Below are 25,353 nucleotides of genomic sequence, written 5' to 3' on the forward strand. Positions count from 1 at the left end.
CCTCCCGCCAGCGGCGCAGCGCAGCCACCAGCGCGCAGCCCGGGAGGGGCGGCTGCCGGGGCTTTCCCGCGGGGCGGCCGCCGGCTCCCGCGGCGGGACGTGGCCGGGGGGTGCCCGCGGGGGCCCCAGCAGCGATGCGGCCCGGCAGATCTCTCAGGCTGGGCTCAGCTCTGCTCGTTAGTAAGTTTATGAGTTATTTTTTTTCTCCTGGCAGCTCACGCGCTGCTGCAAGGCGCCGTTGCGGCTGCACAGCTGGGTCCAGGCGGCAGGGCTGCGAGTCGCCTCCCTCGCCGGCTTTGCTGGGGTAAAGCTTGAGCACGGACCAGGCCTTGGCCCCCAAAATACCCCCTGTTATTTAGCTAGTCACGGAGTCTCTGAAGCGGCTTGGGGCCATCTGTCCCCAAAACAGTCCCTGTGGCCCCTGCTCCTGTCTGGGTGAGCTGGCACCCGGAGGGCACCCTGGGGACCTGCCCAGCACCTGCAAAGGGCCCCGGGGGTGGGGATGGATCCCCTCAGGGATGCTGAATGCCGGGAGGAGCCAGGCCATGCTGTTGGACCCTTCTGCTTGGCAGGATCTGGGGTGAGCACACGTGGGGCTTGGCTGGCTCCGGGCAGGAGCTGCGGCGAGCAGCCTGGGACCACCACGGTGAGCATCCCGGGATGGCCATGGTGAGCATCCTGGGACCACCATGGTGAGCATCCTGGGATGGTGGTAGTGAGCATCCTGGGACCACCACGGCAAGCATCCCAGGATGGCCATGGTGAGCATCCCGGGATGGCCACAGTGAGCATCCTGGGACCACCATGGTGAGCATCCCAGGACAGCCACAGTGAGCATCCTGGGATGGCCATGGCAAGCAACCCAGGACGACAGCAGCGAGCATCCCGGGACCACCATGGTGAGCATCCCAGGACAGCCGCAGCAAGCATCCCAGCACGGCCAGGGCTGAGGCCTTTGAGGGATGCTGCTGCTCTCCCAGGGGAGGCAGTTAAATAAGGGGATCGCCTGGCAAATGCCCAAGCGAAAAGAAAAATGCACTTTGGGGATTTTTTAAAATTCATTTCTTTATTAAAGCGTGATACAGAGGTGGATTGGGGAGGGAAGGGGAAAAAAAAATCAAAGCACGCAACATTATTGTTTATTTTGGACACATAATTGCTAAAACTAAACCAGCCCGAACACAAGGCGCTGCTGGGGAGAGGCGGCTTGGGCTACGCAAACAGAAAGGCGGCGAGACGACCCCAGCAATGGCTGCCCCCGGCCCCGGCTCGCCCCTCGCAGCTTCGGGCATGTTCCGCTCCGGCTTTGCAAAGAGGAGCAAAGTCCCAGGCGGAGACTCACGCTCACACTCACACTCGCGCTCCAGCCCTGGCCCCGGCGGCGCTTTGAGCGGATACGGTGGGGATGGGCCGGTTCGGGAGCGATCTCGGCGGAAACGGGGCAAGACGGGGTCAGAAAGCGGCCGTTGCAGTTGCCTTGCAACGCAGCAGGGAATAGTCCAGGGAAAACTACATGGATTTAACTGAAACGCTAAAAAAATAGAGGAGGATTGACACTACCACTAATTCATTAAGACTAATATCAGTTCAGCGACGACACTGCCACGCTGGTCCGTAGAGTGCAGGCCCCCAGCAGGCTCCTTCCAGACAAGCCTTGCCGGCCGACGGGAAATTATCCTAGTTTTTCTCTAGTATATACACACACGCACACACGACCCGGCACCCTCCGCGGGCAGAAGCACACTCAGCCTTTGGAAATAAATTACAAACTCCCCCACTCACAAGCATCAAATATACAGACCACTCCTTGCAGCCGGTGTTTTTTAGGTGCTTTTTCGTTTTTTTTTGCTTTTTGTTTTGTTTTTGCTTTTTTAATAAACCCTCCCTGCAGAAGCACCAGCGTCCTTTTTTCTTTCTTTTTTTTTTTTTTTGGGGGGGAGGGTACAACTTTCTTCATGGCAAATACATAAGCCCCCCCCACTGTCACACTATTTACATCCCTACCCCGGGGACGACACCGATAAGTTAATGCAAACCCAGGGAAAGTCCCCGAGGGTTTTTTTGGCACCCGCAAAGTCAATCCAAGCAGCAGCACCGGGCGCCCCGGCGAAGCGTCCGTAACCCTGAGTCCCAAGCAAGCAGCGAAGAAAGAGGCGAAAAACGGCTCCGGGCCCTTCGGGAAAAGGGTCCCGACCGAGCTGAGCCCTTCGGGCTCGTTAGCACCCAAAGTTCGTCTGGGGAAGCGGGGCCGAGCGGGGAGGCCGGGGGGGTCTGCGCCTGCCTGGCTTCCGCTCTCAGCCGGCGCGGGAAAGCAGCGGGGCTGGGGGGCAAACGGGGTGTCTGGGCTTGGCGAACCCCCCCGCTTCGTTAGCCCTCCTCGTTAGCGTGCCGCAGCGGGGCCTGCGGTGCCCCTTCCCTGCCCCCAGGAGGGGACGGGCCGGGGTCCTGCCTGGGAAGGGGGCAGGAGCCGGGTCCCGCGGGACCCCCAGCCCGGGCTGAGCTGCTTCCCCGGAGCGCAGCAAAGGGCGGAGGAGACCACGCCACCGAAAACGGGAAAAGAAGAGGAAAAAAAAAAAAAGGGGGGGGGAAATATATACTCCTTTCGCGGGCGGGAATTGGGTGCTCTCGGGGGCCGGAGCGGACCCGCATCCCCAGCCCACGTCCCCCCCCGGCCGCCGAGTCTCCTTCCGTCGCCGGCGGCCCTGGGAAACCCGCGGCGGATCTGCAAGCGGGGGGGGGAGGAAACGGGGCGCGGGGCCGGGGCGCGCGGGGACACAGCTGTGCCGGCTCGCCCACCGCCACCGCCGCCGCCGCCGGGGCCCTTAGCTGGGCATCTGCACCTCGTCGTACACGTCCTTGCCCTCCACCTCGTCCAGGGTGACGGTGGCACTGTCCGCGTCCAGCTGCGGGGAAGGGGGAGGCCGTTAGGTGGGAGGGGGCCGGGGGCCGCGCGCCGGGGCCGAGGGGCTACGTACGCATCGGAGCTCGACGTCCCGGAAGATCCTGGGCAGCAGGAAGCGCCGGACGGGCACGGTGAGGATGAGGACGAAGGGCAAGGCTAGCGAGGCCGGCGTGGACTTCACCGCCCACAGCACCGCGAGGGTGATGATCTGGGTGAAGGTGAAGAGGTGCATGCGCCAAGTCTTCACCTGGGGGAGGAAAAGCCGAGCCGGGTCAGGGAGCCACCAGGGTGCAGCACCCCTCCGGCCCCCGTCCGAGCCCTGCAGCGGGGCGCCCGGGTGCTGATTTGCACCGCGGGGCCACCGGCACCCTTGGGAGACCATCCAGCCCCAAAGACAGCACCAAGGACGAGGCTGGAGGAGGGAATCGTCCGTGCCAAAGAGCCTGACCAAGGCCAGCACCAGAGGAGGAGGTTTTAGAGAACATCACATGGTGACGCACAGCAGGACACCCCCAACCCCAGTCTCCCCTGACCGGGGCCAGGCACTTACCCGGGTGACGTAGGGCTCTTTGGGGTGATACTTGGGCGGCATCAGCATGAGCAGGATGCGGTCAAAGAGCTGGATGCCGAAGAGGGAGGTGACGCCCATGTAGAGGAAGATGCCGAAGAGCACGGCCAATGGGATGTACTTCAGGATGGGCTCCATGAAGATGGAGACGCCTGTGGTGGAGAAGAACCAGTCAGGGAGATCCCCCACAGCTGAGGACGTCCAGTCTTTGCCACCGGCACCGAGCAGGGCTGGAGGACCTCTTCCCCGGTGGGGAGGCTCACCGATGAGCACGGCCACCAGCAAGCCGCTGATGCGCTGCTCCTTGACCTCCAGGATCTGGGACTTCTCGCTGGGAGAGGAGCTCTTGCTCATGACGGTGAGGGCATTGGCGTGGGTGATGGTGCGGACGGTGGTGGCGCTGAGCCAGGGCATGCCGAAGAGCGCTGCCACACCACCCATGCCCACGATGAGCAGCAGGTCCAGGTGGAAGCCTGAGCCCTTCACCAGCTTCCGCTCAGGCTTGCTGACGATGAGGCTGGGGAGGTGGACACGAGGCCAAGTTGGCGAGGGGGCACCATGGATGGGGGCCCTTCCTCCTCGCTGCTCCTCCTTGCCCCTATCCTGCTCCCTGCCACGCGCTGTGGCCCCCTCCCAGCCCCATGGCCCTCCCCGCTGCCCCTTACGTCGTGATCTGCGTCTCGAGGAAGATGAGGATGAAGACCAAGAGGGCTGGCACCACGGAGGCGAACATCATCCAGATGGGGAAGGTCTTCTTGTTGCCCATGGGGCTGATGAACCAGCCGCGGGCGGACGCGTTGGTGACCTCGAGGCCTTTGGGGACCTTCAGTTTCTGGATGGGAGCAGAGACGGGGCAGTGAGGAGCTGGGATGGGGGGATGTGGCCAAGCTGGGGAGGTCCCAGTGCACGGATGGGGGCAGAGAGGGGACCCCATCCCACCTGCCGCCCCATGCCGAGCGTGGCTGCGTGCCGCCCCTGAGGACGGGTCACTTGCTCCCTGCCACCCACTGACCTGCGTGTACGTGTCCTTGATGAAGAAGTCAATCATCGCCATGATGAAGATGGAAATGGGCACCCCAAAGTCCCCGACCAAGCGCCGGACCTGCAGGGCGAACCGTGGCCGCGTTACCACCGGCTGGATCACCGCAGGCCCCGGAGGACCTCCGGGCAGGCACGTAGCGAGTTTGCAAGCTCTCAGCCAGCCCCTTTGCGGAAACCGCTCCCCAAGAGCGGTGCCAAAGCTATTCCTGCACCCAGCGAGCCCCTGTTTGGCCCCGAATGCTGTGCCGGGCCCTGCGCGGGGCGGCTCGCGCCGGCGCGTGCACCTTGCCGGGCAGGAAAGCGCTGTTCTTGAACTTGCGGAGGAAGAGCGCCAGGAAGAAGGTGCCGGCCATGAGCACGAGGGAGAGCAGCGCCGTGTTGGGCTCCTCCGTGGGGGTAACCAAGGGGTTCAGCGTGGGGGTCACGTTGTAGACCCTCTGCAGCGGGTGAGCCTTGAAGATCTGGGGAGGGACGGAGAAGCGGCTCAGGGACGGAGGCGGCCGGGCCGGGGCTGAGCACGGGCTCCCGTGTCCCTCCGGGCCGGCACAGGGACCAGGGTTCAGGGTGTGATGAGGGCCCGGGGTGACATGGGGCACGTGCCCTGCCTGTCACCTCCCCGGCACCAGAGATGTCCCTTTGGGCACCCAGTGCACGGAGCGACACCGTCCCATTGCTACCGGCTGCCTAGGAAGGGTCAGAGCCGGGGATGGAGGGAGAAATCGGGGATTTCCAGGCAATTCCTGGGCACCTCCAAAGTTCCTTGCAGCCCAGACTGGACACCTGCCCCAGGCTTTACCCCTTTCCCCAGAAATCCCCCTGGGGAGGGAAACCCAAGCGGGGAACCACCTGGGGAAGGGGAGAAAATGGTACCAAACGGGCTCCATCCCTCTCCCACATCCCTCGCGGCTCCTGTGGCTTCCATGGAAACCCGGTGCCCTGCAGCCCCCTCCCCATTGCAGGTGGCCGGGGTCTCCGCAACCCCTCACCCTCCGCCAGCAGCCCCCTGCCCCGCACCTTGAAGAGCTTGTCGAAGGTCTCGTAGATGAAGATGAGGGAGATGAGGAAGGAGAAGATCTCCTGGGTGTAGCGGGAGAGGTAGCGCACCAGGACGCTGCCCTCGCAGGCCACCACCACCAGCACCAGCAGGATGAGCCAGAAGCCGATCCAGACGCGGCCCACGATGTACTCCATGTCGTTGCTCTCGCAGAACTGCCACAGCGAGAGGCCGCGGCCCCGTCACCATGCAGCCCCCGGCCCTGGCACCCAGCCAGGACGGACCCTCGGGGCCCTGTGCCTCCACCCGGGGGCTGAGGGATGCGGGGATGGGGATGGTGGTACCCCGGGGGCCAGCACCCATGGGGCAGCATCCGCATGGCACCATCCAGGTGGTATCACCCACGGGACATCACCCATGTGGCAGCACCCACACGGCAGCACCCATGTGCCTCTGCCAGGGGGGCCGCAACGAGCCCACCGCAGGGACCGCCAGCCCCTCACGGTGGCCCAGGGGCACCCTTGGGTGCGGACTGGCACCCACCGTGTAGAAGGACTCCTCGAAGACGAGCAGGGGCCCCGAGAAGCCGACGACGAGCAGGGGCTGGGCGCTGAGCAGGCTGAAGAGGACGCACTGCACGCACGTGGCGATGAGCAGCTCCGACACCCCCATCATGCCCTTGGTCTTCTCATCTGCGAAGCAGCGGAGCAGGTCGGCGGGCGCCCGGCGCAGGGCCCTCCCCGTCCCCATGCTCCTCGGCACCCGTGGGTGCTGATCCCACGGAAGAGCAATAAACCCCGGGAGCATCCCTGGGATGTTGGGAGTGAGATGATGCTCCAGGTGGTGGTACCCTCCCTCCGTGCCCCATCCCCATCCTGGTGCCCTGCCCGGGGACATCCCTGTCCCCCAGCGTGTCCCCAGCCTGTCCCCCCCATTACTCAGCAGGCCTCCAAAGGTGACGGCGGGCGACAGCGCGGCGAAGTAGATGAAGATGACGGCGGCCAGGCACTGCGGGTTCAGGGCGTCCTTGATGTCGCTGAGATATTTGGGGTAGCGGCGGCAGATGTCCCGCACCAGCCCCCCGAAGGGCCGCCCCGTCCGGCGCAGGGGGTCGTCGTCCTCTGCCGCCGGGTGCCCGAGCCCTGCGGGGACGAGCAGGCGGCGATGGGGGCACGTGGGGCACCGCTGGCGCCCCCAGACCACCACGGAGCGGGGCCGGCAGCGGGGGACCACGCGGGGCCGGGGCGTCCCCCGCCGTACCCAGGTCCTTTAGGAAATCCTCATCGGGCGGCTGCTCGGGGGGCTGGTAGCGGCGGCGGAGCAGCTCCCGCTGCAGCGGCACCAGCCCCCGGAGCAGCTCCTCGCTCGGGATTTCGGTGGGCGGCAGGACGATGCTGGCCTCCAGGAAGGCCTCCACGCCGCGGGCCAGGTCGCGGCGGCCCTCGGCCAGGTAGGCGTCGCGGCGAAACACCTGCGGCGCCGCGCGGCGAGATGGGCTCAGCCACCTCTGCCGCCCGCCGGGGATGTGGGGGCACGGGGACACGGGGGCATGGGGACACGGGGATGTGGGGACACAGGAGCATGAGGACATGGGGACGCAGGGTCTTGGGGACACGGGGATGTGGGGACACAGGAGCATGAGGACATGGGGACGCAGGGGCATGGGGACACGGGGACGTGGGGACATGGAGGCATGGAGCCACAGGGACAAGGGGGCACAGGGACATGGGGCCATGGGAGCATGAGGACGTGTGGACATGGGGGCATGGGGTACAGGGGCATAGGGACATGGGGACACAGGGCCATGAGGGCATGGGGCCACAGGGTCACAGTGACACAGGGATGTAGGGACAGGGCTGCATGGGGGCATGGGGCTAGTGGGCCATGGGGCCATGGGGGCATGGAGCTACAGGGGCATGAGGACACGGGGACATGAGGAGATGGGGACATGGGGACAAGGCTGCATGGAGTCATGGGCATGGGGCTGCTGGAGCATGGGGACATGGGACCACATGTGCATGGGGACGTGGTGGCCTGGGGCCACAGAGTCACGGGGACATGGGTGCATGGGGACGTGGAGACCTGGGGCTATGGGGCCATGGGGCCATGGGCCCAGAGGGATGGGCTCCGGCAGAGGGTCCGTGGGGTGCGCAGGGGCCGGCGCCTGGTGGAGCCGTACCCGGTCGGACATCATGGTGGCCACGGCGCGGCCGATCTCGTGGTAGCTGACGTGGGGGCTGTCGGGGCCCAGCACCACGAAGAGGAAGCGCACGGGCAGCGGCACTTCGAGGACGGCGTCCAGCATCACGGCGTTCTTCAGGCGCACGAAGGCCAGCGTCGGCTGCTCCAGGAAGGCCGCGCAGCCTGGTGGGAGGACGGGATGGGACGGGATGGGGTCACGAGGGGACCGGGCACAGGACATGGGGACACAGGGCATGGGGACATGGGGGGGGACACAGAGGATGGGGACATGGGGGTACAGAGACACAAGGACACAGGGACATTGGGGCATGGGGTCAGAAGGACATGGAGATGTGGGCATGGGGACATGGGGGGACACAGGGACACGGGGACACAGCAGCACAGGGGCATAAGGACACCGGGACACAGGGATGCGGAGACTTGGGGGCATGGGGAAATGGGGACCAGACATGAGGTCAGAGGGACACAAGGACGAAGGGGCACAGGGACGTGGGGGCACGTGGAAATGGGAAGGTGGAGACATGCAGGCACAGGGACACGGGGACAGGGAGTCGTGGGGACACTAGCCCAGGGCAGGGAGACACAGGAGCATGGGGATATGGGGGGGACAGACACAAGGACCCAGGGACACGAGGACACAGGGCCACGTGGGAATGGGGACATGGAGGCCTGGGGACAGGGGCACGGGAGCGGAGCCAGCAGCACTGCGCGAGGCCGGGAGGGGACAGCGAGGGCTGGAGGAAGAGGAGGGTAAAGAAGGCAAGAGAAAGGCAGCGGGTGAGCAAGCAGCAGCGGAGCGCAGAAGCCAAAGCGCCCGGAGAGGCTTCGCCCCAGCGCCCGCCCCGGCCCCACTCACCCACGAGCACCAGCGAGGCCTCGGCGTCCTCGGGCACCTTCTCGGGGAGCAGGGGCTCGGCCGCGCTGGGGCCGGGCTGCGGGCGGGGGAAAGGCAGGCGTGAGCCGGCTGTGCGTGTCCCGCCGCAGCCCACGCGTGCGCGGCTCCGGGGCTCGCGTGACGGGCGCCCTCGCTACCCCCGTCCCCTCCCACAGCAACTCTTTGCGTGCGCGTGTGCACGCGTGTGCATGCAAAGGTGCATGCATGCGTGTGACTGTGCAAGGGTGCATGCGTGTGTGTGCGGGTGCATGCATGCAACTCAGCAGCATGCACATATGCACATGCACACGTGTGCATGCATGCATGCGACTGAGCAGCGTGCACGTATGTGCGCGCACCCAGGTGCATTTGTGAGCCCCCCGGCAGCCCTCCCCGCGCCCCCCGCCCTCCTCGCCTGCTCGTCCGTGGCCAGCATGGACATCTCGATGAGCTGGTGCTGCCGCAGCAGCGGCTTCTCCGCCTGCGCCCTGCCCGCCTCCTCTCGCTGCAGCTGCGCCGGCTTCAGGGTCCGGATGGACTCGGCCTGGCTGGGGTGCCTGCGAGTGCCGGAGGGGACGGGCGTGAGACGGACGAGTGCCGACGCTCCCCGCCGAAGCCGCCCGCGGGCCAAGCCGAAGGGCAGCGGGGTTTTTGGGGTCCCCCCCCCCCCGCGCGGGGCCGTACTTGTGCTGCAGCAGCAGGGTCCTCAGGATGGCCTCGCGGTCCTGCGGCTTGATCTGCCCCTCGTAGATCATCTGGTCGATGAGCACGTGGGCGATGCCCGGCAGCGAGGTCGCCGCCACGTCGAGGAGGACGGCGCCTGCAGGGACAGCAGCGGTCACCGGCGGGTCGCCGCGGGCGCCCTGCCCCGGCCGGGGACCCGGCGCTCCCACCTTTGCCGAAAGCCTGGCTGATGTCCTGCAGGCTGCGGTAGGTCAGGTAGGAGAGGTGGGGCTGGCCCCAGTGACCGGCCTCTTGGAAGTCCTCCTCCAGCTTGAGCCAGTGGCCGGCCTCCATCCAGCACAGCTCCTCGTTCCTGTCCATGACCAGCTCGTGGAGCTCCACGTAGCCCTGCGGCGAGAGCCGGCAGCGTCAGGGGCCCCGGCGCGGGGACCGTGCCCCGTGGCGCCAGGGATGGCACGGTCCTCGCCTGGCGCCCCGGATGTGCCCGTGGCGTCACCGGCGCGGGGGGTCCCAGCCCGGCTCCCGCTCCCCCTGCCCCGGTGTCACCGTTTTTTTTCCCCTGCACTACACGGGGCGATTCCATTCCCAGGGAACGGGAACCGAACCGGAGCGCCCCGCGCAGCACCCACCTCATGGGTGTCCCGCCGGGACACGCGCCTCCTGCTCCCCGCCGCCTCCAGGTCCACATCGGTCACCGACGGAGCTGCGAGCGGAGCGACGGCCGCGTTAGCTGGCCCACGGCCGCCCTCTGTGTCCCCTGCCTGTCACCCCCATCCCAGACCCCGTTGGGGGTTGCTGAACGTGTCCCCCACCTCTGTCACCCTTATCCCAGACCTGGCTGGGGTGAAGGATGTGTTCCCCATCTGTTGTCCCCATCCCAGACCCCGTTGGGGGTTGCTGGACATGTCCCCGACCTCTGTCCCCCCCATCCCAGACCCGTTTGGGCTTGCTGGACATGTCCCCCATCCACTGTCCCCCCCATCCCAGACCCCGTTGGGGGTTGTTGGACGTGTCCCCCATCCGTTGTCCCCATCCCAGACCCCGTTGGGGGTTGTTGGACGTGTCCCCCATCTGTTGTCCCCATCCCAGACCCCGTTGGGCTTGCTGGACGTGTCCCCCCACATCACCCCCTGCCCTGCGGTGCCGGATGCTGCCTTGCCCCCGCACCCAGCTCCCTGGATACTGCCGGGGGCCGGGGCCTGGCTCCGCAGTCCCCTCTGTCCCCGAGCTGGGCAGCAGCCTCGCGCGGGGCCATCGCAGCAGCAGCAGCAATGCTGCCGGCGGGGCCGCAACGTGCCACCCGCGGGCAGCTCCCACCCGGGGCCAAGGCCGGGGCTGGCACGTCCTCGGCGGCCAGCGGCACCCACCGTCCCCAGGGGCCGTGACGCCCCCGGCCGCCTGGGCACCGTCCCCGGCCCCTGCCTACCTGCGGCCCCCCATGCGCTCCCGGCCGCCCCGGCGCGCTGCCGCCCTATAAAGGGTGGCCGGGGCGCCGCGGCCCCCCGCCCCGCCGCGAGCCGGGCGCCGTGTGTGCACCGTAAATCCCAAAGCACTTTGCCTTTGCTGACTGTAAACACGGGCGTGCGGCCACCCGGGCCGGGAGCCGGAGCGATCGGCTCGCCCCGGCGCGCGGGTGCCAAGGGGGGGGTGTGGATCGGCCCTGCCGTGCCGCGCGCGCCGGCTGGGGACCAGTGTGGTCCCCTCGCTGCATGGGCTTTGCCGGGCCCCCCCCAGTACGGCGCACGACCCCGAGGCCGTACCCGAATAGCCGCATCCCTCCTGCGCGGAGCAAAACGGGGCCGGGCCCCCCTGCAAACGGCCCCCCGAAAAGGCGCCGGCCGCGGGGGCGTGCGGGGCCGAGCCCTCACGCGCCGCGTCCTGACCGGCCGCCGGAGCCGCCCGGCGCCAGCTGCCGCCTGCCGCCGATCAGCCCCAAGTGGTTCTTGTCCTCACCCAAAACAAAGACTTTATTTAGCGTCAATCAGCGGGCGATCACGGGCGAGCGGCAGCGGTCACCCGGCAAGCGGGTGCGCCGGCAGCCCCGACGCCCGGGTGACGGGCACCCCGGGGCGGCCCCAGCGGGCGCGACGGCCGAGCTAGCCCCGAAAGCCGAGCCCGGGCGGGGGCTGCGGGGCTGCATTTGTCCCCCCTCCCCGCCGGTGCCCGCGGCGGGTCACTCACTTGGCCCCGCGCCGCGGCGGCTCGCCCTTCCCGGGGGCTCCGCGGCCGCGCGCCGCCTCCCGTCCAGGTCATAGGATCCCCGGTGGCTGGGCAAATACTGGCTGAAAAACACACAGCGCGGCGGCGGCGGCGGCGGGCGGGTGAGCCCCCGCGGCGGGCGCCGAAACGGGGGACGCCCCGGGATGGGGACGCCCTTCTCCCGGGCCGCGATGCCGCGGGGCGCCGGCGGGACTCACCGCAGGGGCGCCAGCTCCTCGGCTCTGGCCCGCCACCGGCGCGAGGGGCCCCCGGCGCTGCCTCCGGCCCCTGGGCGAAACAGGCCGCGGCATTATCCGGCGGCCACCCCGCACGCCGGCACCCCCGTGCCAGCCCCACGGGCCACCCCGCAGCCGGGCGAGCGGCCGTCCCGCACCCACCAGCATCGGGGTCCGCTCCCTGCGATGCCCTTCCCGGTCCCTAAAGGACGGCAGAGACTCCCGGCTCGCTCGCGGGGAAGGCAGCCGCCCTCGGCCCTTGCACAGCACGGCCGGAGCTGGCAGGAACCGGCGCGGAGCCGAGGCCGCTGGCTGGGCTGCCTCGAGCGTCCGGGCGCTGGACGTGCCGCGAGCCCACAGCCGGTGCTGGGCCCTCTGGAGCCACTTTGGGGCATCGTCTCCGAATTAACCAAGTGCAAAATCCCTGCGGGAGCTGTCCCAGCTGGACCCTCCGGACACAGCGCCCCACCGTCAGCCCCGGGGTAACGGCAGTGCTGGGAGCCGGCAGCGCTGCCGAAATGCCCAGCTGCACCACTGGGAAAGCGTCCCCCGTCCTGGAGGCGGGGAAGGATGGATATCGGGGCTTGGCCGCAGCAAGCCCGACACCGGCACCCGCCGCCTCCGCAGCCGGCACGCTGGCGGTGGCACCCCGCCGGGCACCGAGGTGTCTCCAAAGGGCATCGCCGCTTTTGGGCAATGGGATCCTCGGCGTCGCACATCCCTTCCCGACCTCGCTGGGCTCAGAGCCGGCCGCGGAGCCTCTGCAACGCCGGCGCCCGTGCTACGCTAGTGCCCATGCAATACTGACGGCCTGCAGTATTGGCACCCATGCCGTGCTGCTTCCCATGCAACGCTGGCACCCATGCAATGCCGGCACTCATGCAATGCCGGCACCCATGCAATGCCGGCACCTATGCAATGCCGGCACCTATGCAACACTGCTGTCCATGCAATACCATTGCCAGTGCACTGCTGGCACCCATGCGACACTGCTGCCCATGCAGTGCCGGCACCTCTGCAACACCGGTGCCCGTGCAACACCATCACCATGCAATGCTGGCACCCATGCCATGCTGGCACCAATGCGACGCCGTTGCCAGTGCAATGCTAGCACCCACTGAACACTGGTGCCCATGCAACGCTGACACCCGCAACAACACCATTGCCCATGCAACGCCGGCACCCATGCAGCACTGGCACCCATGCAATGCCAGCACTCATGCATGTCTGGCACCCATGCAGCACTGGTGCCCATGCAACACCAGCACCCACGCATGCCTGGCATTTCCCCCCCAATGAACCCCAGCACCCCTCTGCCAGCCAACGAAGCCACTCACTGCTCGTCTCCCCCAGCGAGATGCGCGAGCTGTGCACACCGGGGTCTTCGTAGCCCTCGGGGTCCAGGTTTTTCCTCATCACGTCCTCGTAGGCCTCCTGCGGGAGAGAAGAGGGGTCAGCGGTGAGGACGGCATCCCCCCAGCTCCCAGCTCCCGGCCGGCACGGGGCGGCCGGGCGCCACGGCAGCGTCTCCCTACCTGGCCTGGCCTCTCCATGGCTCCGCGCTCGGCCCCTGCCTCTGCCTCGCTCTGTCCCAGCAGTCAGCCCGGGGGCACCATAACCCCCACGGCCCCGAGCTCTGCGGCGGCCGGCGGCAGCGAAAGGGCAGAGAAAGCAGGTTAGGAGAGGCCGGGAAGGCGTGGGCAGAGCTCGGCCCCCCGGGACACCCAAGCCGAGGTTTTTTCCCCTGGGATGGGGCCATGGGGCCGTTCCCGCAGCCCCGACGCGCGCTGGAGGCCGCAGGCACGTAAGCAGCTCCCCGGGCGCCGCCAAAGGCCAAGCGAGGTCCCAGCAGGGCCGCCGCATGCCGGGGACGGAGGGTCCCCTGGGAAACGTCACCCTGCCCCGCGGGCCCCCGAGGCGCCGGCAGCGGGCTGGGAACGGAGGGACCAACGTCAGGAAACGGCACTGCCGGAGCGTCGCCAGCCCCTGCCCGCACGCGGGTCGGGTCCCGCGGGGGGATGCACGGGGGCCGGGTCCCAAGCACGCCCATCCCCGGGTCCCGGCACGCTGCAGGGCTCTCGGAAAGCCCCGCGTCCGCCTGGCAAAGGCCGAGCTCCGAGGTCAGAAAGGGGAAACTGAGGCGCAGATCGGCTTCCGGAGACCCCCAAAGGCAGGACGGAGCAAGCGCCCCGCAGCACCCAAGGGAGCCGCTGCCCACCCCGCTGCCTGCCCGCAGCCGGGGCGCTGGGAGGGGGGGCGGCCCCGGGGCTGGGGTTGCCCTCGGGAGGGGACCGGGCAGGGTGTCCTCCTGCCCCCGTGGGGTCCCTGCTCCCCCCGCGGCACCCGCAGCCTCAGCAGGGCCCTGGGCTCAGAGGCCTGGGGTGAAGGTGCAGCCTGTGCCTGCACCCACCTGCACACACACACCCATGCACAGGCACACCCCTACACACACGTGCACCCCAGAACACCCCTGCCTGCACACTCGCACACCCATGCACACACACACTTACGTGCAAGCACACACGTGCACGTGTGTGCACCCATACACACGTGCAAGCACACACAGGCATGCACACCCACCCGCAGGTGTGCGCACACTCTCACACTCACACACACACACATACACCCCTACACACACGTGCACCCCAGAACACCCCTGCCTGCACGCTTGCACACCCATGCACACACACGCTTACCCATGTGCACCCATACACGCGTGCAAGCACACCCAGCCATGCACACCCACCCGCAGGTGTGCGCACACTCACACACACACACACACACACCCCTACACACACGTGCACCCCAGAACACCCCTGCCTGCACGCTTGCACACCCATGCACACACACGCTTACCCATGTGCACCCATACACGCGTGCAAGCACACCCAGCCATGCACACCCACCCGCAGGTGTGCGCACACTCACTCACACACACACACACGCACACACACACACGCACACACACACACACTCTCCCGGCCCCCCCGGCCCCGCAGCTGCCCCGGGGCAGTGCCCGGCGACGCCGCCAGGGGGCGTCCCGCTCCCGCACCACCTGCCCCGGGGGCAGCGCCGCGGGGGGGCCCAGGCGTCCGGGCCCCCCTCACCCCCCCCCCCATCCCGCTGCCTCCCTCCTGCCAGGGGAGCCGAGGGTCTCCGCGGGCTGCCGGGGCCCGTCCTGCCCCGGGACCTCCCCACCGCCACCGCAGCACCCCAGGGTGGGGGCACCCACGTCGCGGGGGGGGGGGGGGGGAGCGGGGACCCGGCGGCCCCGCGGCCCAGCGGCGAGGCCGGGGGGGGGCCGGGGGCTTGGGGGGGGGTCGGGACCCCCCAGCTCTCACCAGGGCGGCGCAGGACCTGGCTCCCGGGCCGGCCGCGGCGGGGGGGGGACGCGGGAGCCGCCTCCGGACCCGGCCTCCTCCTTCCTGCCCCGCCTGGCCGCAGCGGGGGAGCCCCGCGGCCCCGGGCCCACGCGAGGCGGCCCCACGCCCGGCCCCCGGCGGGGCAGGTGCCCGCGGCCCCCGCGCCGCTCCGCGCCGGGCCAGGGCGAGCAGGGGCGGCCCCGGCCCCGGCCCCGGCTGCTGCCGCCTGATAACGGCGAGCCGGAGCCTCCGCCGCGCTGCCTGCAGCGCCGAGCACTGGCCCCGGCCCGGCTCCGACAGCCCCGGTCCCGGCTCTGCTAGCCCCGACACAGCTCTGACAGCCCCGACCCGGCTCTGCTAGTCCCGGTCCCCACTCCGCTAGTCCCGGCTCCAGCTCCACTAGCCCTGGCCGTGTCTCTGCCAGCCCCGGCTCCGCTAGCCCTGACCCGGCTCTGCCAGCCCCGACCCGGCTCTGCCAGCCCCGACCCGGCTCTGCTAGCCCTGGCCCAGCTCTGCTAGCCCCGACCCGGCTCTGCCAGCCCCGACCCGGCTCTGCTAGCCCTGGTCCCTGGCGGATGAGGTTGGGGGCTCCAGGCTGCCCCAGGCCCCAAGGCAGCACCCCGCAGCATCCCAGGTGCTCAGCATGGAGCCCATAGCTCCTACGTCGTGCATCCCACATGCATCCCACGTGCATCCCACACCGTACATCCTACAAGCTCCTTATGGAGCCCATAGCTCCCACACCACGCATTGCATGGGCTCAGTATGGAGCCTATAGCTCCCACACTATGCATCCTACAAGCTCATTATGGAGCCAATAGCTCCTACACCATACATCGCATGGGCTCAGTATGGAGCCCATAGCTTACACACCATGCATCCCATCTGCTCAGCGTGGAGCCCATAGCTCCCATGCCGTGCTTCCCATCTGCTCAGTATGGAGCCCATAGCTCCCACACCGCACAGCCAACGTTCTCAGTATGGACCCCATACCTCCCACACTGTGCATCTAGCATGACTCAGCGTAGGACTCACACCTCCCACACCGTATAGCCAGCACGGCTCAGTATGGAGCCCATACCGCCCACCCTGCGCAGCCAGTGTGCCCAGTATGGACCCCATACTGCCCGCCCCGCGCATCCAGCTATAGGAGCTGCGCTCCCACGCCGGTGCGGTGCAGCACAGAGCCCATAGCCGGCGGTGCAGTATGGCACCCATACCTCCCACCCGCTACGCCGCCTCGCCGTGCCCGCACGCCCACCCCTGCACCTACCGCCCGCGGTGGCTCCGGCGACGGCGCTGCCCTGGGCACGAGCCCGCTGCTGCCGGCGGCGCAGGACCGACGCGCCCGCGGCCCGGCTCCCAAATGCCGAGTCACGCCGGGCCCCTAATCTGGCCCGGCCACCGGCCCGGGAACGCTCGCCCGCCCTCGCGCGCGGCCCCCCCTCCGGCCCCGTAAACAAGGTTATCGGGGCGCAACATCTTGCGGCGGCGGGGCTGCGCCCTGGCCACCCGCCCGGCACCCCCGGCTTCCCCGGCCGCCGGCCCCGCTCCCCCCGCCGCCGGCCCTCACGCCCCCGTCCCGCTCCGCCGTATCGCCCAAACGGCCGCGGGGTTTCCCTTCGGGGAAGCCCTGGGAATCCCCTTCCCGTGGCACTTATTTACCAGGATTTGATTTTTTTTTTTTACTTAAAAAAAAAGCTTCCCAGGGAGGTTCCCCCCAGCGCCGAGGAGCAAGGCAAAGGCAGGGCCCGCGGACAGCGTCCGTAGCATGTGTCCGTCTGTCCATCCGTGCACTGGGAGGCTGTGAGCCCTGGAGCAGCTCCGTCCTCGGAGGTTTCCAGGGGCAATCCCAGCGGGGCGCTCAGGCAGCGGTGGGCCCAGGAGAGGTGCCTTTCCCTGCCCCATTCCTGGGATCCCCTCAGGCGTTAGGGCGAGTCCTGGGTGCTGGGGGGCCACGGCTCAGCCTGCGGAGGCAGGACGGGGCTGCAAACGCTGCAGCACACGATGCACAGCACACGGTGCACAGCACACAGCGCACGGTGCACAGCACACGGCCCCTTCGGCACAGCCCCGCTGAGCTCGACGTGCCGAAACCCCCCCATGCCACGGCCGGGAGCCCCGATTCCCGCAGGCAGCCAGCCACAGCCCCAAGCGCTGCAGCGAACAGCACTGATGGACATGGCCCCGATACCCGCAGCCAGCTGGTGAGCCGGACACGGCTCCTTCGCTGCAAGGCGAGGGCACGTGTGTGCACGCATGTGTGTGTGTGCATGTGTGTGTGCATGTGTGTGTGTGTGCATGTGTGTACATGCACGTGCATGCAGGTGCATGTGGGTGTGCATGCATGCACGTGTGTTCATGCACATGTGTGTACATGCATGCATGTATGTGCATGCATGTGGGTGCACGCATGTGGGTGCATGCATGTGTGGGTGCATGTGCATGTGGGTGCAGGTGCATGTGGGTGCGTGCACATGCACCTCCCTAAAAGGCTCCTGAGCCCCAGCCCAGGCCCCTTGCGCACGCGGCCACGGTGCAGGTGGGGCAAAAAGATGCTGCAGGCAAAACCCTCCCTCCCAGGTGGCCCTGACCACGGCCCCCCGCCGCCCGTGGGGCCCCTCCGCCGTGGGCTCGGGGAGCAGCAGGGCCGGGGCGTGCGGGGAGGCGGGCAGCCGCCCCGGGGTGCGATAGCCCCAGGCTGGGCGCTGCGATTAGCCGGGCGGCGCCAGGCCCCGCCGTTATCTGGGTGCTGCCGAGGGCGCCCCTCCCTGCCCTGCCGCGGGGGCTCCCGTCCCCCCCGGGCCCTCGCCATCGCCCCGCGCGGGGCAGGACCCAGGTGCCCCACGCCTGTGCCGCGTCCCCGAGTTAGCCGGGTGCTTCGGGGAGGGGGTGTCGGTGCTCTGCCCCCGCAGGATTTACCCTCCCCTCCAGCTGCACCGTTATCTCAGTGGGGAAACTGAGGCACGGCGGCAGGGCGGAGGGAGGGCGGTGCCTTCGCAGCCACCTGCCATCCCGGGCCCTCCGCGGAGTCACGTAACGCCCCGGTGGCTCCGGCTCGGGGGGTTTCTCCCAGCCCCAGCCCCCCGAGACCCCGCGGGGCGGCGTGATGCTCGGCCCAGAGATGCCACGCGGCGCTGCAGCGGGCCCACGGCGAGCCATCGCCTGCAGCGCCCAGGTGGTAAACTGAGGCACGGAGGCGGGAGGCCGCGGTGCTGAGCCGGCGCCCACGGCAGCACCCTGAGGAGCGCGTCCCCGCGGGCAGCGGCACCCGCCGAGCATCCTCCAGCGCGGGGACAGCACCGAAATCCTCCGGCCGCCCCCCCCCGAAGCGGCGAGCGGGACCCTCGAAGGGGGGCTGCCGAGGCGGGGCGGCCCCATGGTGGCCCCACGGAGGCCGGGGCGGCGGGAGCCCTTCGCCGAGGCCGACGCCGCGGCCCTGCCTGCGGGGTCCCGGCTCTCGCCGGCGCGTCATGGCAAGGGGCTGGGCCCTGCCGGGAGGAGGGCGCCCGGCACCCACCCCCAGCCCGGCGCAGCGCCTGCCCCTTGCTCTCCTCCCGGCTTTTTTTCCCGTTCCCTCCATCCCCGCGGGGGCTGCCGAGGGGGGCGTTCGGGGCGGCGGAGAGGGAGAATCCCCCCCGCCCGGCGGCGGCATCCCTCCGGAGCCTGGGCATCCTTCCAGGGGGTTGTGCATCCTTCCAGGGGTTGTGCATCCTTCCAGGGGCTGTGCATCGCTCCGGGGGCAGCGCGTCGCCCGGCGGCGCGGGGGGCTCGGGGGGGGCCGGGGATCCAGCGGGGCCGCGCCGGAGGCGGGCAGGCCGGCGAGAGGGGGGTCTCGCCCGCCGGGGCCGGCTCGCCCCGCGCTGGATGGAAGCGAGCTGCATCCAGGCTGCCATGGCTCTGGGGCTCTCGTCCAAGAAAGCATCGTCCAGGAACATCGCCGTGGAGAGGAAAAACCTCATCACCGTCTGCAGGTGGGGAAGGAGCCGAAAACGGAGCGGGGGGATAAGGTGGGGGAGAGGGGAGCAAGGCGGCCGGCGATGGAGGAGCCGGATGGAGGCAGCGGTGGGAGGAGGGATGCGGGGGGCGGCGGAGGGGGGCCCCATCCCACCCCGCGGCCCCTCCGGCCCCGGCGGGGCTGATTATTTTTTTTTATTGCTGCCGCTGTCGCTTTTACCCTGGGAAATGCAATTTGGGGGAAGGGGGGGGAGGATGCGGCCGCCGGAGAAAGGGCTGGAGATGCAGAAGGGAGGGGTGGGGGCGGCAGCGGGGAGCGACGGGGCCGGGGGCGAGGGCGGGCGGCTGCGCCCCGGCACCGCTGCATCGGCCGCCCGGCTCGGGGGGGGGGGGGGGCGGCTCGGGGGGGGGGGGCAGGGGGCCGCCGTGCCGGGGACCCACGGCGATTCGGCCGCACGACAACAACATGGAGGCTGCCGGCGGTGTCGGGGGGAGCCGGCGCTCGGCGAGGGGGAGGGATGCCGGCGGGGCCGGGGGGCTCGGCGGGGTCCCCCCCCCGCTCCGGGCCGGGGGATGGCGGGGGGCTGCGCCGGGGCAGCCGGGCGCCAGGTGTGGGGCCGAGGAAGTGACGTCAAGGCGGCCCCGGGATGGGGGATGCAGGCGAGCGGGGATGGAGGGATGATGGCGAGCCGGGATGCAGGGATGCGGGTTGGCATGGCAACGCCCGGCTGGACCAGGCCGCCGGGGCCGGGGGCTGCTCCCCCCCGGCGCATCCTGGGCCGTGTCCGAAACGCAGCCCCGGGAGGGGGGGTGGCGGCAGTGGTGACCCTGCCATGGCACCGTGATGTCCCCAGTGCCACCAGCACGAGGCGGGTGCTCCAGCCCAGCTGTCACCTCCCCGGGTGCCCACGGGTGACCCGGGTGCTCAGCACCCCACGGGTGGCCGTGGCGCGGGAGGGCCCCGCCGCCTCCTCCGACCCCCCGAGCCCCCATCCCACAGCTCCAGCCTCCAGGGAGCCGTTTTCCCAGCTCCCGGCTGCTTTTAACATCTTTGGCACCTTTCTCCAGCCCCTTTCACGGAGCCGGGGTCCGTTGCCATGCCGGACGCAGCGGCATCGCCGCAGGGCTCAGCCTTGGGGAGGGGAAACTGAGGCAGGGGACGATGGCGGGGCGCAGCCAGGGTGACCGCGGCTCGCAGCCGCCCCGCGGGCGGAAAGGGAAGCCCCGGCAGCCCGCGCGGGGCCGGGAGGAAGCCGGGAGCCTTTTGTTCGCTCTTCCTGGCTGGGCGCGAAGCGGCGGAGCAGCCGGCCGCCTCGCCGCGCTCCCGGGGGACGGGCTGCCACCGGCGCCCGCACACGGCCCCGGCGCGGGGAGGCTTGCGGCGGACGCCCCGTGCAAGAGCCTCGTGCCGGCGGCGGCGGCGGCGGTGGTGGCGGGGACCCCCGGGCCCGACGCGGCCGCTGCAAGTCGCCCTGCAGGCGCGCGGCTCCGGCGGCCCGAGGCGAAGCAGCGGCCAAAGCGTTTTGGGCGGCCGGGGCCGTCGGCCGCAGGACGAAGCGCTTCCTTCCCCAGGCCGGGCGGAAGCGGGGTGTTGCTGGCAGCGGCCGGCGCGCGTCTCCCCCGGGGCGCACAGGTGGCGCGTGGCCGCTCCGCTCGCCGCCGCCCCGGCCGGGCCCCTGGTTCAAACCAGCCCGGTTGTTCAACCCGAGCTGCCGGCGGCGATTTGCTGGGTCATCCAGGGCGCCCGAGCCGGGAGAGGGACCGGGCGCGCTGCCGCCAGCCCCGTGACGCCCGTGCTGACCCAGCAGCGCGAGCCGTCGCTTCGGGAGCCACCACGTGGAAATGGATTTTCCTTATTGCTTCAAGCGCCCGGCCCAGCAGGGCACCGGCGCGTCTCCGATTTGGGTGCGCTCCCCTCCCCGGGCAGCAGAGGGGACCCAGGAGTCCGGGGAGCCGCCGCGTCCCCTCCGAGCCCCCCCACACCGCCAGGGCGCCCGTAACCCGGGTCTGGGGCCCCGGCGTCGCGCCCGGCCCCCCGCGACGCTCCTCTCGCCGGCAGGTTTTCGGTGAAGACGCTGCTGGAGAAGTACACGGCGGAGCCCATCGACGACTCCTCCGAGGAGTTCGTCAACTTTGCCGCCATCCTCGAGCAGATCCTCAGCCACCGCTTTAAAGGTAGCGCTGGCACACGCCGGCACACGCGTGTCGGAGGTGTGTTGCGTGGGCCGGGCCAGGTGGCTCGGCGGCTCCCGGGTGCCGGATGTGGGCTGGTGGCCGTGGGCTGGTGGCCGTGGGCCGGCCCCCGTGACCGCGGCCCCTCGGTGCCCCCCAGGCCCCGTCAGCTGGTTCAGCTCGGATGGGCAGCGCGGCTTTTGGGACTACATCCGCCTGGCCTGCAGCAAGGTCCCCAACAACTGCGTCAGCAGCATCGAGAACATGGAGAACATCAGCACCTCCAGGGCCAAGGTCAGCATGGCCCTGTCCCCGGCCCTGTCCCCATCCACATCATCCCCATCTCCAGCCCTGGCCTCAGTCCCAGCACCTTCCTCACTCTGGCCTCATTCCCATCCCTGTCTCCGTTCCCAACGTGGCTCCATCATCTTTCCCATCCCCATCCCTGTCCCCATCTCCATCCTCATCCCCATCCCCATGCCCACCATGTCCCTGTCCCCATTCCCACCCCAACTCCTTCCCCATCCCCGTCCCCACCCCCATCCCCACTCTGGGCTCACCCCTGTCCCCATCTCCGTCCTCCTCCCCCTTCCCACCATGTCCCCATCCCCATGCCCATCCCCGGCCCTGGCCCCATCCCCGCGCTGTCCCATCCCTGTCCCCTCCTGGAGCTCTGGAGCTCCCCAGCTCACCCCGCGGGGCCCTGTGAGCGGAGTCAGATGCAGTGATTTCACCTGCGTCAAAGGGACGGAATGGGAGCCGTGGGTCTCTGCAAGGGCACAAGGGGGACGAAAGCTCCTGGGGTGGGGGACCGCGCGCCCGTTGGTGCCCGGAGCCTCCGGGGACTAGCCGGCGGCAGCGGCGGTGGCGGTGCCCATCTCCAGGGCTCCCCGCCCGGCGTGTCTCTTGCAGGGCCGGGCCTGGATCCGCGTGGCCCTGATGGAGAAGCGCATGTCCGAGTACATCTCCACCGCCCTGCGGGACACGCGGACCACCAGGTGAGCGGCCGGCCGGCCGGCGGGCACGCTCGCATGGACATGCTTGCGCGGGCGCCCGCCCTGCGGCCTGACGGCGCCCGCCTCTTCCCCGCAGAAGGTTTTACGACGACGGGGCCATCATGCTGCGGGAGGAGTCCACGGTGCTCACCGGCATGCTCATCGGGCTCAGCGCCATCGACTTCAGGTGCTCGGGCGGCGGGGCCACGCGGGGCGGCGGGGTGGCACGCGGGGCGCCCGGCCGTGCCGCGGCCTCCCCTCACCCCTTGCCGCTTCTCCGGCTCAGTTTCTGCCTGAAGGGCGAAGTGATGGACGGCAAAACGCCCGTGGTCATCGACTACACGCCCTACCTGAAGTTCACGCAGAGGTAACAGCCGGCGTCGCCCTCCCGGCGCCGTGCCGAGCCCAGGTGCCCGGGTCGCATGCGCGCTCATGCAAACGCGCGGGTGCAAGCGCCCGCGGGCGCACGGGGCCGCGGGGGTGTTTGCACGCGCGGGGGTGCTTGCACGCGCCCGCTGAGCCCCGTCCCCCAGCTACGACTACCTGAGCGAGGAGGAGGAGCGGGGCAGCGTGGAGAGCAGCACGAGCGAGGACAGCTCGCCCGAGCACCCCTACCTGCCGCTGGTCACCGACGAGGACAGCTGGTACAACAAGTGGCGCAAGATGGAGCAGAAGTTTCGCATCGTCTATGCCCAGAAGGTACCGGGGGGCCGGGATGGGGCCAGTGGGTGCCGACGTCCTGCGGATGCTGCCCAGCTCCGACACGGAGCATCCCCCCCCCCCCCCCGAGGCTCGCTCCTTGCCCTGCTCCTGCATCCCAGCTCCAGGCCGGCCGCAGGCTGCTGCTCCTTGGCACCATGTGGTGGGTGGCCTTGGGTGGTCCCAGGGGTGGGATGGTGGCCCGGGAGCTGCTCACAGCAGCCTGGCGCAGGGGTACCTGGAGGAGCTGGTGCGGCTGCGGGAGTCGCAGCTGAAGGACCTGGAGGCGGAGAACAAGCGGCTGAAGATGCGCCTGGAGGAGGTGATGGTGCAGAACCAGCTGGAGAAGAGGGAGCTGGAGGGCGTCATCCTGGAGCTGCAGGAGCAGCTGTGAGTCAGCCCCAGCGCGTGCCCCGAACCGTGCCACTCCGGGGACCGGCCCCAGCCCTGGCCCCCCGCCTTCCCCGGGGGACCCACTGCTGCTGCTCAGCCCTACAGATGTGACAGCAGCAGGTCCCCAGTGCCCAGGTGCCCTGTGTGCCCTGTATGCCTGGCAGGATGCAGTGGGCAGTGGGTGCCCAGGTGTCCCACGGGTCTGCAAGATGCAGTGGCAGCATGTCCCTGGTGCCTGGTGCCCCATATGCCCTGCAGGATGAGGTGGGTGGTGGGTCCCTGGCTACCCCATGGGTCTGTGGGATGCAGTGGCAGCAGGTCCCTGGTGCCCAGGTGCCCCATATGACCTACAGGACGCAGTGGTGATGGGTCCCTGGTGCCCAGGTGCCCCATATGACCTGCAGAACGTGGTGGCAACAGGTCCCTGGTGCCCCATGCCCCATATGACCTGCGGGACACAGTGGTGGCGGGTCCCTGGTGCCCAGGTGCCCCATATGACCTGCGGGACATGGTGGCAGCAGGTCCCCAGGTGCTCCATGGGCCCGTGGGACACAGCGGGTGGCAGGTCCCCAGCGCCCGCGGCTGTGCCGGGTGCTGAGCGCCCGCCTTCCCCGCAGGACGGGGCTGATCCCCTGCGAGAACACGCAGCTGGCGCAGCTCTCCAAGGAGATGGTGACGCCCCTGGTGAACCAGTGGCCCTCGCTGGGGACGCTCAACGGCAACGAGAGCGGCTCGGACGGCAAGCTGTACCGCAGGTGAGGGCCCCGGGGAGGGCAGAGGCGCCCCGGCCGGCCCCCAGCGCCCCCGTCCCACCCCGGCCCCAGGCGGGTCTGCCCCGGGCAGGGCGCGGGGCTCAGCGCCGTCCCTCCGCAGGCACAGCTTCGTGAGCACCGACCAGCTCTCGGCCGAGAACAGCCTCAGCTCCGACTCCCAGCGCCTGGGCGAGGGCAAGCGCGAAGGCGAGCCCTGGGGGCCCTTGGGTAAGACCCCCCCCCCGCCCGCCCGGCCGCAGGAGGCAAGGGGCTCGGGGAAAACAGCTTCTCCCAGGAGCAGGAGCCCCGGCATCATCCAGGGATGCCGCCCACTCCCCACCCCACGGTGCAAGGACATCCCCGACCCCAACCCAACCCATCCGCCCTTGGGTTCTTCTCCCCCGCCGCGTCGGGGCCGGGGCGCGAGGGGGGGGTGGCAGCCGCCAGCCGGCCGGCCGCCCGCAGCCCCCCGACGCCGGCGCCCGCTCCGTGCCCGCAGGGAAGGACCCCACGCCGTCCATGCTGGGGCTCTGCGGCTCCCTGGCCTCCCTGCCCAGCTGCAAGTCCCTGGCCAGCCTCAAGTCCAACGAGTGCCTGGTGAGCGACAGCAACGAAGCCAGCCCGACCCGCAGCCCCAGCTGAGACCCCCGGCGCCCGCGCAGGACTGACCGCGTCCCCCCCCCGGCGCCCGCGGAGCGCGAGGGACTCGCCGAACCCATCGGGGAAGCTGGGCACGGGCGGGACGTCCCGTCCCCCTGCACCCTCTCCCCCAGCCTTCGACACCCCCTACCAGCTCGCCGGACCCCCAGAGACGTGGACCCGTTGGGATGCCGGACCGGGACCCCCGATGCCCCCTGTGTCCGTCCGAGTTGGGGACGGGGTGATGGACTGCGCCGCACGGGGGGCGCCGGGAGCAAAGGAGGGGACCGTGGGGCAAAACCCCCCCGCCGGGGAGGGGATGCTGTGACACCCCAGCCGTCCCCGCATCCCACCCCGGGGCATTAGGGGACCTGCTGTGCCCACCCCAGCACTCGGGCGCCGCGGGGACCCCAGCCCGGCCCCCCCTCATCCTCCCCGCAGCAGGAACGGGACCCCCCCCCCATCTTCCCACTCCCCGCTGGGTTTCGGGTTGTTTTGGGTGTTTTCGGTTTTTAATTCAGCCCCGTCTGCCTTGTTGGAGCAAAAGGAATCAATAAACGCAGCGATATGAGCCGGCCTCCGTCACCCCCTCGCCCCCCCCCCCGGCTGGGAGAGGGAAGGGGGAAAGAGACCCCTTGCCCCCAGCCCCGCTGTCCCCTCCCAGGCTCCGGGACACCCCAGCCC

At 69.8% G+C, this 25,353-nt stretch overlaps 2 protein-coding genes across 6 annotated transcripts; one reads left to right on the plus strand and one right to left on the minus strand.

The window, feature by feature from the left end:
* Window positions 1-1,045: 1,045 nt before the first annotated feature.
* On the minus strand, window positions 1,046-16,421 carry SLC4A1 (solute carrier family 4 member 1 (Diego blood group)). Of its 3 annotated transcripts, XM_067312161.1 has the most exons (22): window positions 16,336-16,421; window positions 13,236-13,336; window positions 13,038-13,134; window positions 11,683-11,752; window positions 11,447-11,547; window positions 9,895-9,968; window positions 9,475-9,652; window positions 9,266-9,401; window positions 8,997-9,138; window positions 8,564-8,639; window positions 7,685-7,869; window positions 6,766-6,976; window positions 6,444-6,647; window positions 6,049-6,197; window positions 5,526-5,720; window positions 4,796-4,972; window positions 4,483-4,572; window positions 4,136-4,302; window positions 3,734-3,987; window positions 3,453-3,622; window positions 2,976-3,149; window positions 1,046-2,903 (listed from the first exon to the last, which is right to left on the minus strand). In XM_067312161.1, the coding sequence occupies exons 2-22, from the start codon at window positions 13,251-13,253 to the stop codon at window positions 2,823-2,825; spliced, it is 2,949 nt and encodes a 982-aa protein (XP_067168262.1). In that variant the 5' UTR covers window positions 13,254-13,336; window positions 16,336-16,421; the 3' UTR covers window positions 1,046-2,822. The 3 variants fall into 3 exon arrangements, with proteins under 3 accessions (XP_067168262.1, XP_067168264.1, XP_067168263.1); XM_067312163.1 differs by lacking the exon at window positions 13,236-13,336 and having other exon boundaries at window positions 16,336-16,416; XM_067312162.1 differs by lacking the exons at window positions 11,447-11,547; window positions 11,683-11,752.
* Window positions 16,422-18,850: 2,429 nt separating this feature from the next.
* Window positions 18,851-25,227, plus strand: RUNDC3A (RUN domain containing 3A). 3 transcript variants are annotated; one of them, XM_067312113.1, is made up of 11 exons: window positions 18,851-19,036; window positions 21,079-21,194; window positions 21,352-21,485; window positions 22,104-22,189; window positions 22,284-22,373; window positions 22,473-22,553; window positions 22,720-22,885; window positions 23,118-23,275; window positions 23,896-24,033; window positions 24,152-24,258; window positions 24,530-25,227. In XM_067312113.1, exons 1-11 carry the CDS (start codon window positions 18,930-18,932, stop codon window positions 24,670-24,672), a joined length of 1,326 nt encoding a protein of 441 aa, XP_067168214.1. In that variant the 5' UTR covers window positions 18,851-18,929; the 3' UTR covers window positions 24,673-25,227. The 3 variants fall into 3 exon arrangements, with proteins under 3 accessions (XP_067168214.1, XP_067168215.1, XP_067168216.1); XM_067312114.1 differs by having other exon boundaries at window positions 22,287-22,373; XM_067312115.1 differs by lacking the exon at window positions 24,152-24,258.
* The last annotated feature ends 126 nt before the right edge of the window (window positions 25,228-25,353 follow it).

This window comes from Apteryx mantelli, chromosome 28, assembly GCF_036417845.1.
Source record: "Apteryx mantelli isolate bAptMan1 chromosome 28, bAptMan1.hap1, whole genome shotgun sequence".
In the NCBI taxonomy this organism is placed as follows: Eukaryota; Metazoa; Chordata; class Aves; order Apterygiformes; family Apterygidae; genus Apteryx; species Apteryx mantelli.

Bases quoted from the DNA above. Each gene is read 5' to 3' on its own strand.
- SLC4A1 (XM_067312161.1), bottom strand. The intron at 11,753-13,037 runs GTGAGTGGCTTC...TGTTTCGCCCAG, and splicing joins CTCGCTGGGGGAGACGAGCA to GGGCCGGAGGCAGCGCCGGG. The intron at 4,973-5,525 runs GTGCGGGGCAGG...GTCCCTCCCCAG, and splicing joins CCTTCGACAAGCTCTTCAAG to ATCTTCAAGGCTCACCCGCT.
- RUNDC3A (XM_067312113.1), top strand. From the start codon at position 18,930: ATGGAAGCGAGCTGCATCCAGGCTGCCATGGCTCTGGGGCTCTCGTCC. The intron at 22,190-22,283 runs GTGAGCGGCCGG...TCTTCCCCGCAG, and splicing joins CGGGACACGCGGACCACCAG to AAGGTTTTACGACGACGGGG. The intron at 24,034-24,151 runs GTGAGGGCCCCG...GTCCCTCCGCAG, and splicing joins GACGGCAAGCTGTACCGCAG to GCACAGCTTCGTGAGCACCG.